This window comes from Anticarsia gemmatalis, chromosome W (genome assembly GCF_050436995.1).
Source record: "Anticarsia gemmatalis isolate Benzon Research Colony breed Stoneville strain chromosome W, ilAntGemm2 primary, whole genome shotgun sequence".
In the NCBI taxonomy this organism is placed as follows: domain Eukaryota; kingdom Metazoa; phylum Arthropoda; class Insecta; order Lepidoptera; family Erebidae; genus Anticarsia; species Anticarsia gemmatalis.
In genome coordinates, this window is record NC_134775.1 from 1611226 (window position 1) to 1627102 (window position 15877).

General features: G+C 38.3%; 2 protein-coding genes across 2 annotated transcripts; one reads left to right on the plus strand and one right to left on the minus strand.

The window, feature by feature from the left end:
- Nucleotides 1–1302: 1302 nt before the first annotated feature.
- On the minus strand, nucleotides 1303–2549 carry LOC142985779 (uncharacterized). Its single transcript, XM_076134024.1, has 3 exons — nucleotides 2535–2549; nucleotides 2073–2213; nucleotides 1303–1989 (listed from the first exon to the last, which is right to left on the minus strand). Exons 1-3 carry the CDS (start codon nucleotides 2547–2549, stop codon nucleotides 1303–1305), a joined length of 843 nt encoding a protein of 280 aa, XP_075990139.1.
- A 61-nt stretch (nucleotides 2550–2610) lies between these two features.
- Nucleotides 2611–7854, plus strand: LOC142985780 (zinc finger protein 711-like). The gene is made up of 8 exons (XM_076134025.1): nucleotides 2611–2923; nucleotides 3341–3603; nucleotides 3920–4119; nucleotides 4840–4947; nucleotides 5427–5627; nucleotides 6337–6448; nucleotides 6868–6972; nucleotides 7669–7854. Exons 2-8 carry the CDS (start codon nucleotides 3454–3456, stop codon nucleotides 7852–7854), a joined length of 1062 nt encoding a protein of 353 aa, XP_075990140.1. The 5' UTR covers nucleotides 2611–2923; nucleotides 3341–3453.
- Nucleotides 7855–15877: the final 8023 nt, after the last annotated feature.

Consider the following 15877-nt stretch of genomic DNA (forward strand, 5'->3'; position numbering starts at 1 on the left):
AAATTGATTAGTAGAGACCAATAGTGCCAACTTTCACAAATAATTCCACAATCAGCCATCAGATACACAACCGACTGCCCCACAATACAGTTGAGAAATAAATATGTTTATTTAATTTTCCAGAGTCATACACTGTCAGAAAACATCCAATTATGTTGGGAATGTGTTGCTGTACTCAAAAAAGTTTGTATATTCCAACAACAACTGCGCAAGGCTCAAGAAATGCTTCATATGGGACAGGTTGGTTACTAATTTGAAGTATAGTATACTTACTCCTGAGGAACTCAAGGTTAAGTAGGTAACAGCTGCGCAGATTAATCTCTCGGGTTAAGCTATGCTTGCCGAGGTAGATCTTTGGGTTTGTGATCATATTATAGAGTTCCTTAGAGTATTGGAATAAACATTAATTTGTGGGTCCTAGCTGTCATTTATAAATAATAATAATAATAAGCCCGCAGGGCACCTTGAGGCGAGGTGACGGGGAGTAGCGACCCCGCGATACCTGAGTGCTCCAGGGGGAAGACACCCTTCCTCATCTCCGGCTTGCCTTAGTTGGCTAGTCGGAGTGAAAACTGACGAGAAAGCGGTCCCCCGCCTCTGGCTTGCCTTCATTGGCCGTCCAGAGTGGAGTCGCAAGAGCAGAGCTCCCACTCTGCTCGGAGGACGGATGCTGAGCGTAAGTGGCTAGTGGGCCAGTGATGCCGGACCCTCAGGGAGCAAATGATCTGAGTTTAACGTCCAGCGAGGCCTCTCCGTCCTTCAGCCGCTCACGTCCCTGTTGCCCCCTTGTTGCTATTTATGCGACTTGTTTAGGGTGGCCCAGTTTGTGAGTTGGCAAGTCTCCGCCTGCCATTTATACATGTTTCCAACATTGCTATCGGCAGGCGCCATAGTCCCCATAGATACCCTGGTTGCAGTCCACAAGCACCCCATCCCAATAGCCCAAGTAGTTTTTCCAGTTAGTCCTGCCATAGTCCCACACAGTCCGGTGATTGTCCTTTGGTGCATTTTATAGTGTAAACAGGGATAATCACCGGATTGTGACACCATACATTGTTAAAAAATTAAAGCCGTCTAAAAAGGGCCTCTACGTGTTGGCTTCGGCCCCACGCACGCCTACCAAAAGTCCGGGACTCTGTAGTCCCGAGATATAAAACAGACGTACATAATAATAATAATAGATCATTTTATTTTCAAGCTACAATGGCTCATAGATATATGTATACCTTACAAACTAACATATATATTAAGTATTTCATATTGTTATTAGTAAATAAAACTTAAGACTATGTTAGTAGCACTTCACTTAAACACAGTGTCGTTGGTGCTATCCTGTGGTATAAGTCCGCGGAAGCGACGGAATACCACGCCCACGGGCCAAAAGTTCTCCTTCATGACGAGGGGCAGCACGTCGTTTGGGACACGCACCACAAACGACTTGAAACCGACGTTACGGCGCGCCTCCAACAGCTGCACCCTCATCTGGTACTTGGTCCTCTTAGAGATATACGTCACGACATCCTCCTTCTTGGTGAGGTAGTGCAGACGTGAGACGGACACCGGTGTGGTCGGTATCGCGGCTCTTAAGCACGGTGTTGGCTCTTTAGGAGCCGTACCGCTGCGATTCTGGGTTCGTGTGGCGCGCTTTTTTCTTTGAACCTTCACGAAACCCTCGTCGTCTTCGTTCCCATTCCCCGTATCCTTTGGTAAGAATTTAGTTTTGGGAACAGCAGTGCTCGCCGTAACGCTCGCAAAGTCTCTTATTTGAGTCTTCACGGGGGCTGCAGGCCGTGGCAGCGGGACGGGGCGAGCGGTGCGCGCGACGTCACACGGTGATGTCACAGGGGCAGGGGCGGGGGTGGGGGTAGCGGGGGCGCTGCACTCCACAGTACGCGACGGATGCGCGTCGGATATGCTGACGCAGAGTTCAACGACGGCAAATCGACGACTCGCCGGCACGTGTTGACATTCGATGCATCGGGTGTTGACCTAGAAACCGACACCTCAATGCGCAAATCGTTTATTTCTTTACGCAAATCGGTGACGGTATTCTGGGATGCATCTAACTTCACTAACACATCCGCAAGGCTGGCCTTCAGCGACACGATGTCCTTCAGAAGGCTGGTTACATCGACGTGGTCGAAGGTGACAGGGGGCAGCTTGTGCAGCTCCTTCGCCACAAACGTCGGCACATCGTCGGGAAAGATCTTTGACTGTGGTTAACAGTAGTCAGAAGCTTGAAAGTCTGAAAACCAGTCTTACCAAGTGGTATCATCAAATTATAACCCAGGTAACTGGGTTGTAGAGGTCCAATAGGCAGCCACTCCATGTAAAATACTGGTATTTAGCTGCATCTGGTAAGCCATTTTGAACACAGTTAGAAGACAGGCTAGGCTGATGGTGACCTATTATTGTAAACCTTATATAAAATATTTTTTTAACATTAATATATCTTTTTTCAATTTGTTTCAGCCCTACATCTACGGTACACTATCAGGCCTAACCACAGTAATTATAAACGACACACAACTCACACTGTTTACATACATGAGAGTATTCACAATGATGTTAAACCACACAGTGATACACTAGGTGATGAGGTGATACAGTGTGATGTAAACTCCGTGGCGCAGTGGTTTAGGTCGCCACGCTGATACCACTGTGGCAGGAGGTCGTGGGTTCGATTCCCACACGGGACAATTATTTGTGCGATCCACAAATAATTGTTTCGGGTCTGGTTGTGCTTTGTGTCCGTTGTTTGTATGTTTGTAAAAGTCCCCGCGACACAAGAGCAATTCTTAGTGCGGGAGTTGTCTTTTTTTTTTTAAAAAGAAAAAAAGAAAAAACTGTGATGATACAAGTGTTAGTGATGTAGTTGATGATGGTGATGTTAAAATTGAAGAAATATCAGCTAAAGTTGTAGGTAGGTGTTTAAATTTAATGAAGTTTTTTTTTGGCATTAATGTCCCACTGTAGGGCAAGGGTCTCCTTCCAAACGAGAGAGGAGTGTCAAGTGCGGGTTGGAGACTTTGACTTAACATGTCCTCAATAAAGGTATTAAACAAATTTTAGGCATGCAAGGTTTCCTCACAATGTTTACCTTCACCGTTTCAACAAGTGATAATTATTTCTAATTCACACATAACTTCGAAATATCATTGGTTTGTTGCCCTGAGTTCGAACCTGCAACCACTTGCATGGGAGGTGCCTACTTAAACCAGTCGACCTTTATTTTTAAAAGTCCCTGTGACACAGGAGCAATTCTTAGTACGGGAGATAAATGTCTTAATTTTTAATTAATTTGTTAATAATATTACTAATCTATTTTTCTAATTTTCAGAACCAAAAAAGCCCAAGAACAACCGCTGGGCAACAAAACGAGCGTTGCAGAATAAAAAACCAAAATTTAAAATCATCACAGAATATAAAAGTAGTCGGTTTAAAAGAGTTGAAATGAAAAATGAAGAAGTAAAATCTTATTTAGAAGAACAGAGGGGTAGTGAAGAGTTTTTATTAAAGAAGAATAAAAGATGTGTTGATTGTGTGTTGTTGTTTGTTGATGAGAAAACATTGGAACAACATTGTAAAGATTATCATAATAAGGTTGGTATATGATTGTGTCTGAAGTACAGTGGTGGAATGGAAATGCGTAGTTTTAATTTCGACTGCCTCCGTGCCTGGTTCAATTCCCACATACATTATGTATGCATGTTTTACTAATATGAAAATGGGGCGCTGATTTTTTCCTTGCAACGTACCGGCATTAGCCCTTAAAAGTTCGGAACCTATTGTCTATAACTATTAATCTATTATATTTCCACGTAAATGTTTCACTAGTCGTCCATTTAAAATCTCAAAAAATCCTTTGAAACTTTTATATTCAATACCTCAAAATAAATCGTAATTTACCATATTCCAGTCGTCGCCATACATTTGCGACACGTGTTCATCGAGGTTCTCGAACAAGCGCCATCTATCGGCGCACATACAACAACACAGGTACAAGTACGCGTGCACTCTCTGTGACTACAGCTGTCACGACAAGACGCTGAGATCGACTCATTGTAAGAGAAGACATCCTAAAATATTCCAGTGTGTTAAATGCTTGCTGAATTCCGGGTGAGAATAGTATTTTATAAAATTTATAAAGACTATTACATTTAATTTTGCTTAAAGTCTGTTAAGATTTTTTTTTGTTTCAACATGGTTGCTTTAAAGTCGAAAATCGCAACTTTAAAATGTTTTTTTTCTATTATTTTATTACTGTGTCAATGGCGGAATTAGGCATAAAGCCAGGATCGTCACTTAGATTAACATAAAAAAAAAGTTATGGTTCCGACACATGGTGCGACACAAGAACAATTCTAAGTGCGGGAGTTATAAAAAAATTAGTAAATAGTATTACCCGCGGGGGATTTGGGTTCGATTTCCACGCTGAATAAGTATTTATATAATCCACATAAGCAAGTTCATTGTTGTTGGCCCTGAATGTATCTGGCCCTCGTTTAGAGACTTAACAAACTTACTATTGTATTAAATGTTGTTATTTAAACAACTGCTAGGTTAAAGAGAATTTTCAAGATTTTTACTGCTTATGACGTTAAGCGCACCAGTTATGTACAAACTTTCACCCCCCCTTTATTCTATTAGAGTTTATTAAAATTGGTGCAGGAGTTTCAACGTGGAAGTGTAAGAGTCTAACAAATAGACAGACAGACTTTCGCTTTATATGTTACCTTACCCATAGTACAGCATTATCTTAACTTGCGTGACTAAATAAAATACTAAATAATACTTTATATTTTAGTTTCATATTTAAATAATTACACTTGCTTGTAGTAATCGTCGCGAGTTCTTCAAGCACTACAAGGCGTGGCACGAGCGCTTCGAGTGTCACCACTGCGGCGTCACCTTCAAGATGAAGTACTGCATCAAACAACATCTGCGGTAACACCAGCCTTATTTACTCACTCATTCAATCACATCTTCACTCGTTCATTTCATCACTCTCTCACTACCCACGTTATACTCATTAACTTAATCGCATTCTCTCTCACTCACGAACTTCTTCACTCAATTCCTAACTTACTCATTCACTCGTTCACTCGTTCACTCCCATATTCATTCGCTCACTCACTTAATTTTTCCCTCAACTCCTCACTTTCTCACTCATTTACATCTTCACTCACTCTCTTACTCACTCACTTCCTCATTGAAATAGTCACCCACTCACTCCCTTTCCCACTCACCCGATCACTCACTCATTTGTTTATTAACTCACGCACTATTTCACTTTCTTCCTTTTTCTTCACTAAGTTAATCACTCACTCACTCACTCACTCACTCACTCACTTCCTCCCCCACTGACTTACTCACTCACTCCCCCACTTACTCACTCACTTAAACAATTTCTCTTTCTTCCCCAGCAAGCAGCACTCTCCATTCGAGTTTGCGCCGTGCAACAAGTCGTTCGCGCACTACAACCGTCTGTGGCTGCACAACAAGACCACGCACGGCGAGGCGGCGCCCGCCTACTGCGTGGAGTGCGACCGCCGCTATCGCGACGTGTATAGATACAAGTGGCACCTCGCCAACAGCGCCACGCACACGCCCCGCACACACACCAGGTCTGTATGTACACACACACACGCACACATACCCAGGACAAATCAGGTCTGCTCTTTTTATTAACTACTAGCTGACCCGCGCAACTTCGCTTGCGTCACCGAATGGGTCATAATTTTCCCCGTTTTCGTAGCATTTCTCATTGCTACTCCGCTCCTAATGGCCCTAACGTGATGTTATTCAGCCTATAGCCTTCTTCAATAAATGGAATATCTAACACTGAAAGAATTTTTCAAATCGGACCAGTTGATCCTGAGATAAGCGCGTTCAAACAAACAAATAAACAAACAAACAAACAAACTAACTCTTCAGCTTTATAATATTAGTATAGATGACACACACACACGCACTAACACACACGTGCACACGCACACGCCCAGAATACACACCAGGTCTGTCTGTATATACACACAAACACATACATACACACATACACATGCACGAATTAAAAGCTGCATCTACGCTAGGAGAACCGACCACGAGCGGAGCACAAATTTCTTCTAAAAACGTGCTCTTTCAAGGCTCAAGTCAGCGGTCTCTCAAGTCAGTCCACACTACACAAATTTTGCTTCTCTAGCCTTCAAGGACTTAATCGGTAAACTTTGAGTTTGACGTATATTGACTATGTATTTCATACACCTCTGCTTACACCATCATGTAAGCAGAGGCAAGCAAAATGTTACGTATATGTTAAATTATGTTTGTGTGCAGGGTGCCGTGTCCGGGCTGTGACAAGGTGGTCTCTAAGAACATCTACATAAAGGACCACTACAACCTGGTTCACCTCAAGTACTACAAGTACCGCTGCGAACAGTGCGATAAAGTAAGTAATCAACTCATTCAATATCTCATGTACTCACTCACTCACACACAAAATCTCTCATTCTTTCAAATACTTACACACTCACTCACTCACTCATAAATTGCTCCTTACCATTTACTCACTCACTCATAAATTGCTCCCTACCATTTACTCACTCACTCATTCGCTCACACACACATACAATCCCCCACTCACTCATTATCTCACTTACTCATTCAATCATTCATACACACACTCACTCTCTCACTCACTCACACCCTTACACCTTCAGTGACTCACTCATTAACACTCTCACACCCTCAGTCATTCTCTCATTCCCTCGCTCACTCATTCATTCATTTACACAGTCACTCACTCAAACACTCACTCATCCAAAAAATAAGAGTAACCTACAATGACATAATATCGTATTGTTTCAGAACTTCATTCGTAACGCGGACCTGGTGAAGCACAGACGTCGCGTGCACGAGGGAGTGCTGCCGCCCAAGTATAAGATCTGTTACATGTGCGGACGCGGGTTCACGGTATGTACACCCCAATATCTAGAGGGTATAGGGGGGCTAGGGGGTCACGCTTACACCGTATTCAGTATTTGGCGAATAAAAATGATCTGACCCTCTTTTCTTTAGCTACTTTAATATTCAAAGAACTCAAGCCACTTCCCTTGTCAAACCTCTGTTGTGATAGCCGAGTGGTAAAAAATGACTTTTCTAAGTGATGTGTGCATTAGAAATAATTATCACTCGTTCCAACGGTGAAGGAAAACATCTTAATGAAATCTTGCATGCCTAAAAAATGTTTAATACGTTTCTCAAACGGCCAACATTCCCCAACCCGCACTTTGCCAAGGTAGTGGAATCAAGACCCTCCCTCATTCTGGAGACCGTTGCCCAGCAGTGGGACTATGGGTAAAAAGTAATTAATCTAAATTTATATAACTCAAAGGTGACTGACTGACATAGTGATCTATCAACGCACAACCTAAACCACTGAACGGATCGAGCTGAAATTTGGCATGCAGGTCGATGTTATGACGTAGACATCCGCTAAGAAAGGATTTTGATCAATTCTACGCTCAAGAGGATGAAAGTTTGTATGCCAATTCTGTCTTTAATCACAAACCACGCGGACGAAGTATAAATTAAAATGAATGTACCTTTCGTTTCGAAGTCGCGGGTACAACTTAGTATAAATTGAAATGAATGTACGTATCGTTTCAGACGAACAAGATCCTGTTGAACCACGTGCGCACGCACACGGGCGAGCAGCCGCACGCATGTGAGTCGTGCGGCGTGCGCTTCACAGCACTGTACCACACTGATGCTGACTTCAAAACTTACCCTCTTATTCATAAACACACTATAAACCTAGTTATGGTAACACCCACACCTTCAGCGTTAGATTGAGTTTAGAATATAGTTTATGCTTAGCCAGCAGAATGCTGACAATTCTTAGAAGTAAGATAAGCCGGGCCCAACGGATGTGTCTCTCCTGAGGGTCTAACTGTCGTAAACAACAGAATTAAAACAGCCTCCGAATCGGCTACACATATATCTTGTTTTTAATTTCTCACATTATTTTAATTAAATTAGTTTTTTTTTAAATTGTTTCCCCGCTCCGGAAACAAGAGTGGCGCAGCCGGTAGGATTTCACTCAGTTATCATAGATTTTCCGCGGTAAACTCTAAATCGTCGCGCCGCGTGAATTTCGACGACGAGTGGAATCCGACGAATCAAACAAATAACTCTTGGTACGTGAGCTCGAGTAAGAAACAAACCGGTATGGGAGTCGCAGTCGGTTGGTGAGTGAATTTTTTCGCCAATCCTTGTTCCGCTATCCTCCTATATCCTATATTAATATAATTACATTATTTTGAGATCGAAACTCTCTCATTATAACGTGTCCAATTGTTTATGTTATAAGTTCCATTGTTCTTATCTCTGTGCTATAAATAGAATATACAGAGTAGTTAAAAGTCAGAGAATACAAATCTTTTCTGATATAACTATAAAATGTGTTTTAAATGTCTCTTAAATATGTTTTAATTGTGTTTAAAATGTGTCTTTTTAAAGTATAAAGTAACGTGAATGAGATTCTACACATATTTAATATAATAATATAAATTTTATACATACATATAATATTTAAATCAATTTAAAACTCTTAGCAATTACATTTTGCTTTATACTATTTTTCAATTAGATTTACTTGTGTTAATTGTTTTATTCTGTGAATTTTGTGATTTTTGTTATTAGTGTTATATCTGTGTCGTACATTACTCTGTTGACATGTCGAACCCTATTATCGAAACTGTTCCTACTGTCGAACAAATACCAAAGGAAATTATTCAGTTAATACCATTATATAATGGGGATAAAAGACTGTTAATTCTTTATTTGAAAAAGTGTCAATATGTTCTTGAGCGATACAAGGGAAGCCATGAACAAAATCTTTACGTATATAACGTGTTAACTAGCCGTTTGCGAGACGACGCAGCCGCACTTCTATCAGAACGCGAAGATAATGTGACATGGTCCACATTTCGGGAATTACTCATCCAACATTTTGGAGACCCACGTAGCGAAGCTTGTATAAATATTGAACTTGAATCTTTAAAAATTAAACCCGGTGAAAGTTATTTAGAATTTTGTAACAGAATCCAAAGTGTCCGATCAGCCCTGATGTCCAAGGTCAACATGATCGATGATACAGATTTTAAACGCGCGAAATCTATTATTTATAACAATACGGCTCTGAATGTATTCTTGTATAATCTTCCTGAGAATATGATACGTGTTGTAAGACTTAAGGCACCCGAAACATTGGAAGCGGCCTTGAGTTTAGTACTTGAGGAAGTTAATTTCTTAGATCAGTATAATGCCAAAAACCGTACCCAAGGTCAACCTCACAGTTCAGGATCAAGGTTAGTAATGACTCCAGCTGGATACAAACCTTAATTACCCGGTAATATGAGTGCACCAAAATTTAATTTCGGTATTCCCCAAAATAAAATGCTTCAAGGTCAACCATCTAATGTATCACGCCAACAATTTGGCTACGTACCCCAAACGCAACAATTCGGGTACAAGGCACCTCAACCGTTTGGCTATAGACCACCTGTGCAGCAAAAGTTTGGCTATAGACCTCCACAACCTCAACAATTTGGCTACAGACCTTCACAACATCAACCGTTTGGCTATAGGCATCCTCAACCTCAGCCATTTGGATATAAACCACCACAACAGTTTGGTTACAAACCCTCAACTAATTTTAATGTTCCTCAACAACAAAAACCGCAATTGCAAAACACAGACGTTTCCATGCGCACAGCACAGCCTAAATCAAATGTGCCACAAGGTTTCAAAGTTAATGAATTATGTACCGAAAATTATGAGCCTTATTACGAAGAGTATTACCCTAATTATGATGATGAATATAACTATGACTTAAATTATTATGACGAAACTATTGATTGCGAACAGCAAATGGAAACTGAAATTCAAGATGAAAATTTTCAGGAAATAGCCTCGAACAACAAGAAATCTTAGAACTAAATTTTGATTCTAATTTAAAATTACCTTATATTTACATAGAAGAAATAGACGCGAAAATGATGATAGACACGGGTAGTATGCGCTCTTTTATTAGTCCTAGGAAAGCGTACGAATATTTCAGTGATTATATAAGCAAAGAAAATTTCCACGTAGTCAGTACACATGCTACTAGTGCCCATGACGAAGTTATGGAAATACCACTTTTACCTACTTTTGTTAGTAACGACTGGCATAAGTTCTTTGTATACGATGTCGATATAAGATATGACGGACTTATTGGTAATGATCTATTACAACAATTAGGCGCTGTTATTGATCTGAAAGAACAAACATTACGAACTAATTCTACTAGTATTCCAATTATTAATAATAATTTAAATTATAAAATTAATATACAACCACGTTCAGAACAACGTGTCAAACTACCAGTAAACCAATATTCAGGTGACGCTATTATTGACTATCATGACTTTCAAAATGGACTACGAATGCCAAGCGCAATAGTAAATTGTGATCACGGATATGCATTTACAGTCATACAAAATACTTTAGACTGTCCAAGACAATTGAGTATTACACGACCTTTTTCAGTGACGCCATACAATAACTCTGAATGTAATACTAATTTTACTGCAAGCGACTCTACCATAGAAATAGACAAATTACTCGAGGAAAATTTAAATAAATTAAGACTCGACCACGCTAACGACGAAGAACGTAACAAAATATATGCACTTTGTAAAGAATACAAAGATATATTTTACTGTGAACAAATTCCTTTGACATTTACAAATCAGGTAAAACATAATATACGTACAAAGAATGAAGACCCCATATACATTAAACCTTACAGACAGGCACCTTTCGTTCAAAATGAAATTAGTAATCAGGTAGAAAAATTATTACATGACAATGTCATACAAGAATCGCATTCCCCGTGGAGTGCTCCAGTTCACCTAGTCCCAAAGAAAAAAGATGCATCTGGCGAAATTAAATACAGAATGGTTATTGACTACAGACGACTGAATGATATCTGGGGGCACGGGAGTGCCCCCGCAAGTCGAGCAAAAAAAAAGCGGCACGGCCGTAACATCCTTTTCTCGAAGCAATTCGGGCTATTTTTGACACCCCTATAATTTCGTTGTGGATAAAACAACAAGCCTGGATTTTCAGCAACTAATCAGTCATTGTATAAACACGGTATATTTAAAATTTCAGTCAATTTGAACCAGTAGTTTAAGAATGACAACTTGTTAAAATTTTGAATTTTGTCACTCACTGATTCACTGACTCACTGACTCACCGATCATCAAAAGTCTAAGGTACTTCTAGCAGACTTAGAAGCTTAAAATTTAGAATACAAATAGGGTTTAGTGTCTTAATCATGGGAAAAATTCAATATTTTCTAATTTCGGTCAAGTTCTCTAAATACACTAACTGCAACAATAACTTTGTAATCCCATATAAATGTATAAGATTACAAGGTTACATTTGCAGTTAATGAATTGAATTATTATTTCTGTAGAAAATAAAATAAATAGGTGTAAATATGTATCTACTATATGAGACATAACGGGAGGGGGTATAGGGTGGGTAAGGGTGGTTAGCCCATGAAACTGAACAACATTCCCATAGGAAAATATGTTGAATTATGAAAAAAATACGGCTTTCCATACAAATTGGACTTATGTTTGCTCTATTCGCTCTACAAAAAGAAGTGAGATGTCATCAAAAACATTCTGTAAAAACCTCAAGTCTCGCCGTAAAAAGTTGTGAGATCTATATAATACCAAGTCGATTAATCTATTTAGTCTCTACTTAAAGGACCTTCTGTCTTAAGTTATTACGTATGTTATTATCATGCCAATTAAAAAAAAATACCTTTAAAACAAATGGATCGACTTGGTCATCGCAAGAAAACACAAATTCGCCATTAACATTTCAGGAGCATTAACTTCTCGTCGTGCTGTGTAGTGTGATACATACTAATAATCAAATCATGCGATGGCCAGGTCGGTCTATTTGCTTTAGAGGTATTTTTTTAAACTGGCATGATAATAACATACGTAATAACTTAAGACAGAAGGTCCTTTAAGTAGAGACTAAATAGATTAATCGACTTGGTATTATATAGATCTCACAACTTTTTACGGCGAGACTTGAGGTTTTTACAGAATGTTTTTGATGACATTACTATTGACGACAAGTACCCCTTACCCAATATCAACGATCTTTTTGACAAGTTAGGAAAGAGTGTTTACTTTACAACGCTAGATCTAGCAAGTGGATACCACCAAATAGAAGTAGAAGAGAAGGACAGACAGAAGACTGCTTTTACCACGCAAAATGGTCATTTTGAGTTTCTCAGAATGCCATTTGGACTTAAGACTGCTCCGGCGACTTTCCAACGTACTATGGATAACATACTGCGCGGTTTACAGGGACTGCACTGTATGGTTTACTTGGATGACATTATAATTTACGCAAATAGCCTTGATGAAATGATAAACAGACTTAAAATTGTATTTGACCGACTTAGAGCCACCAACATGAAAATTCAGTTAGACAAATCGGAATTTTTGCGCAAGGAAGTACTTTATCTTGGCCATACTATAACTAAAGACGGACTAAAACCCAACAACGACAAAATAGATGCTGTACTTAATTACCCATTACCCAAGACAACAACTAAGATAAAAAGCTTTCTTTGTCTCGTAGGCTATTATCGACGTTTTATAAAAGACTTTGCAAAAATTACTCAACCATTGACCGCCTGTTTAAAGAAACGAAACAAAATTATTATTGACCAAAGATACATAGACGCATTTAATCAATGCAAGGAACTTCTGACACACGCACCACTTTTACAATACCCTGACTATGATAAAAACTTTATTCTGACAACGGATGCGTCTAATGTCGCCTTAGGTGCTGTCCTATCGCAAGGACAGATTGGTAGTGACAAGCCCATTGCCTATGCTAGCCGTACTCTCAGTGATACAGAATCACGTTATAGCACTATCGAACGTGAACTGCTCGCTATCGTTTGGGCAGTGAAACATTTTAGGCCCTAACTATACGGTCGAAAATTTTATATTTACACAGATCATCGCCCCTTAGTTTGGCTTCGATCACTCAAAGACCCTAGCAGTAAACTTACTCGATGGCGATTACGCTTACAAGATAACGATTTCGAATTGATCTACAAGAATGGTAAACAAAATACAAATGCAGATGCTCTCTCCAGAATCAAACTTAATGCGTTATCCTCAGACGACGAAAATTAGTCTATGGCAGTTAATGTTGATGAAAAGGAAGATAATAATTTAAAAGAATACGTTAAAAGTGTAGTTGAAGACATAGAAAAGCTAAGTGGAAATAAACCGGAAAGAAAAAGTTCATCAACGATAACAATATCTGATTCTAGTCGAACTGCGTCATGTAGTAGTCCTATAGATTTTTTAAAAATATTAGAGACAGTAAACAAAATACTAATGATTATCCGATGCGATCAGTATCCAGTAAATCAGACGGAACTATTCATTCAGCCGTAGAGTTAGAATCAACTGGAATACCTATATTACATGAAGCAATAGACACCAAGCCCAATCAAATATTAATATTTTCATGGCTTAAAAATCAGATACATGTAAACAATTTATCACGTGAAAAACAAAAGATATTAGAAGTTTTCCTTCCTAAAAATAATCCCGAATTGGTAAAGGACTTTCTAAAGAAATACATTGAACCAAAACTTAAGTACTTTATTTACTTTGAGGAAGATGAACATCGTAAATTATTTAGTAATATAATAATCGATTTATTCAAAAAAGGGAAAGTTAATTTTTATGAATGTACGGAAAGGGTTATTTTTATAGAAGACGAGAAAGAACAGAAGGCATTAATTTTGAAACATCACGAAGGAAAGTCTTGCCACCGTGGTATAAAAGAAACGTTACTTAGATTGCGTAGAAATTATTATTGGGATAGAATGCAGGAAACCGTAACAGCCGTAATAAATAGTTGTGAAGCATGTCAAAAAACAAAATATGATAGAAAACCTATAAAACCTATTTTACAATTAACGCAAACCCAGGACGCGCCATTTCAAGAATAATTCATAGATCTGTTTAGTATTGAAGGTAAAACTTATTTAACTATCATTGACGCATTCAGTAAATTGGGTCAAGCAATCGAAACTCAGGGAAAATCAACTCCTGAAGTAACGAGAGCACTTATGAAATATTTTTCTTATTACGGTACTCCAAAAAAGATAAGCTCTGATCCCGGTACTGAATTTAATAATGAACTTATTAAAGAATTTTTGAATTTACACAAAATAGAATTTCATATTGGAACACCAAACAACCCTAATTCGATGGGCCTTATCGAGAGGTTCCATTCTACTTTAATTGAAATATACAGATTGGCTAAATATGAGAAACGATGTACTGACGCGGCCTCGGTTATGACCTATTCTGTTTTGGCATATAATCATACTATTCATTCTGTTACTGAGCTTACTCCATTCGAAGTTGTCTTCGGGCACACTGACTCAACTAGCCCTTTTAGCATAGAATTAGATAAGCGTTACTTCCAAAAATTAGTAAAAGATCATGCAAAAAGAATAACAACTTTATATGAACACTTAGCGGAAAAAATGGTTACTATTAAAGAAAATAATAGAGCTAGGAAAAGTGGTGAAGGCGATGTAAAGTTAAAAGAAGGCGATACTATTTTCGGTAAAGATGTAAATAAACGTAAAAGTAAGGACAAACCACGATATACGAAAGCTAAGGTCACAGGTGAAGCAGAGAGAAACGTTTTACCCATAAAAATAGGTGATAGATATACTAAAATTCCTATTAAAAATATAAAACAATGCCGTCGCTGGCCCTTCATCTGCAAAGCCTTGAAGGAAATCCAGGAATACTGCCGGTGAAACAAGGCCAAGCATATTACAAAACCGATCATTGGACTATTGTAAAAGCTATCAGTCTTGAACAGATTTATAAAGATTTACATTATATCTCTACAAACTATCAAAAACTTTGTAATTCGATTGGAATGCATCATATTCGCAAGAAATCTTTAGTATAAAATTACATACAGAGTCTATACGCGATATAAGTATGGAAAAGTATCAGCAACTTGTACCATCTAAACGCTTTAGGCGTGGCCTTATAAATCCATTGGGTTCTATTATAAAAATTATAACCGGTAATCTAGACCATGATGATGCTTTACAATATGATAAACTTATTTCAAAACTAAATCACAATCAAATCATTATAACTAAAAAGTTAACTCTGGTCTCTAGAATGTTTGACAGCTTTATAAATATCACAGAAACAGTTGAACAGAATACAGTTAATTTTCATAACAGATTGACTAAAATTGAAGTACTAATTAAAGATTTAACTGTCCAACAAAATAATTGGAATTTTTTAACTTATGTAATTGGGTTATTCAATGTTTTTATGAATGGCTTTCGTACAATATTTATTAGATTAAGTGAAATTGAAACTGCACTAGCACTAAGCAGGATATCCATTTTACATCAATCAATTGTAAACTCTTCAGAACTTTTATATCATTTAAAATTAATATCTGAATCTGAGAGTCTAGTATATTATCCCAATGAATCAAACATGTTAAAGATAGAAGAGATTATAACTGTCAAAACTTTTATTAAAAATAATCAAATAACATTTATAATGGAGATCCCACTTACTGATAATGCTACTTATAATTATTATAAAATATATTCCTTACCAATATTCCATGAATCTGATAATAAAACCCTTACTATCTCCCCAAAATACCCCTACCTATTGGCGAAAGAAAGTACATACTTACCAATCGTAATACCGTG

Coding starts and splice junctions, on each gene's coding strand:
- LOC142985779 (XM_076134024.1), bottom strand. Junction 1,990..2,072: donor CCAGCCTTGCGGATGTGTTA/GTGAAGTTAGAT, acceptor GTCGGTTTCTAG/GTCAACACCCGATGCATCGA.
- LOC142985780 (XM_076134025.1), top strand. CDS start 3,454: ATGAAAAATGAAGAAGTAAAATCTTATTTAGAAGAACAGAGGGGTAGT. Junction 5,628..6,336: donor ACGCCCCGCACACACACCAG/GTCTGTATGTAC, acceptor GTTTGTGTGCAG/GGTGCCGTGTCCGGGCTGTG. Junction 6,973..7,668: donor TGTGCGGACGCGGGTTCACG/GTATGTACACCC, acceptor GTATCGTTTCAG/ACGAACAAGATCCTGTTGAA.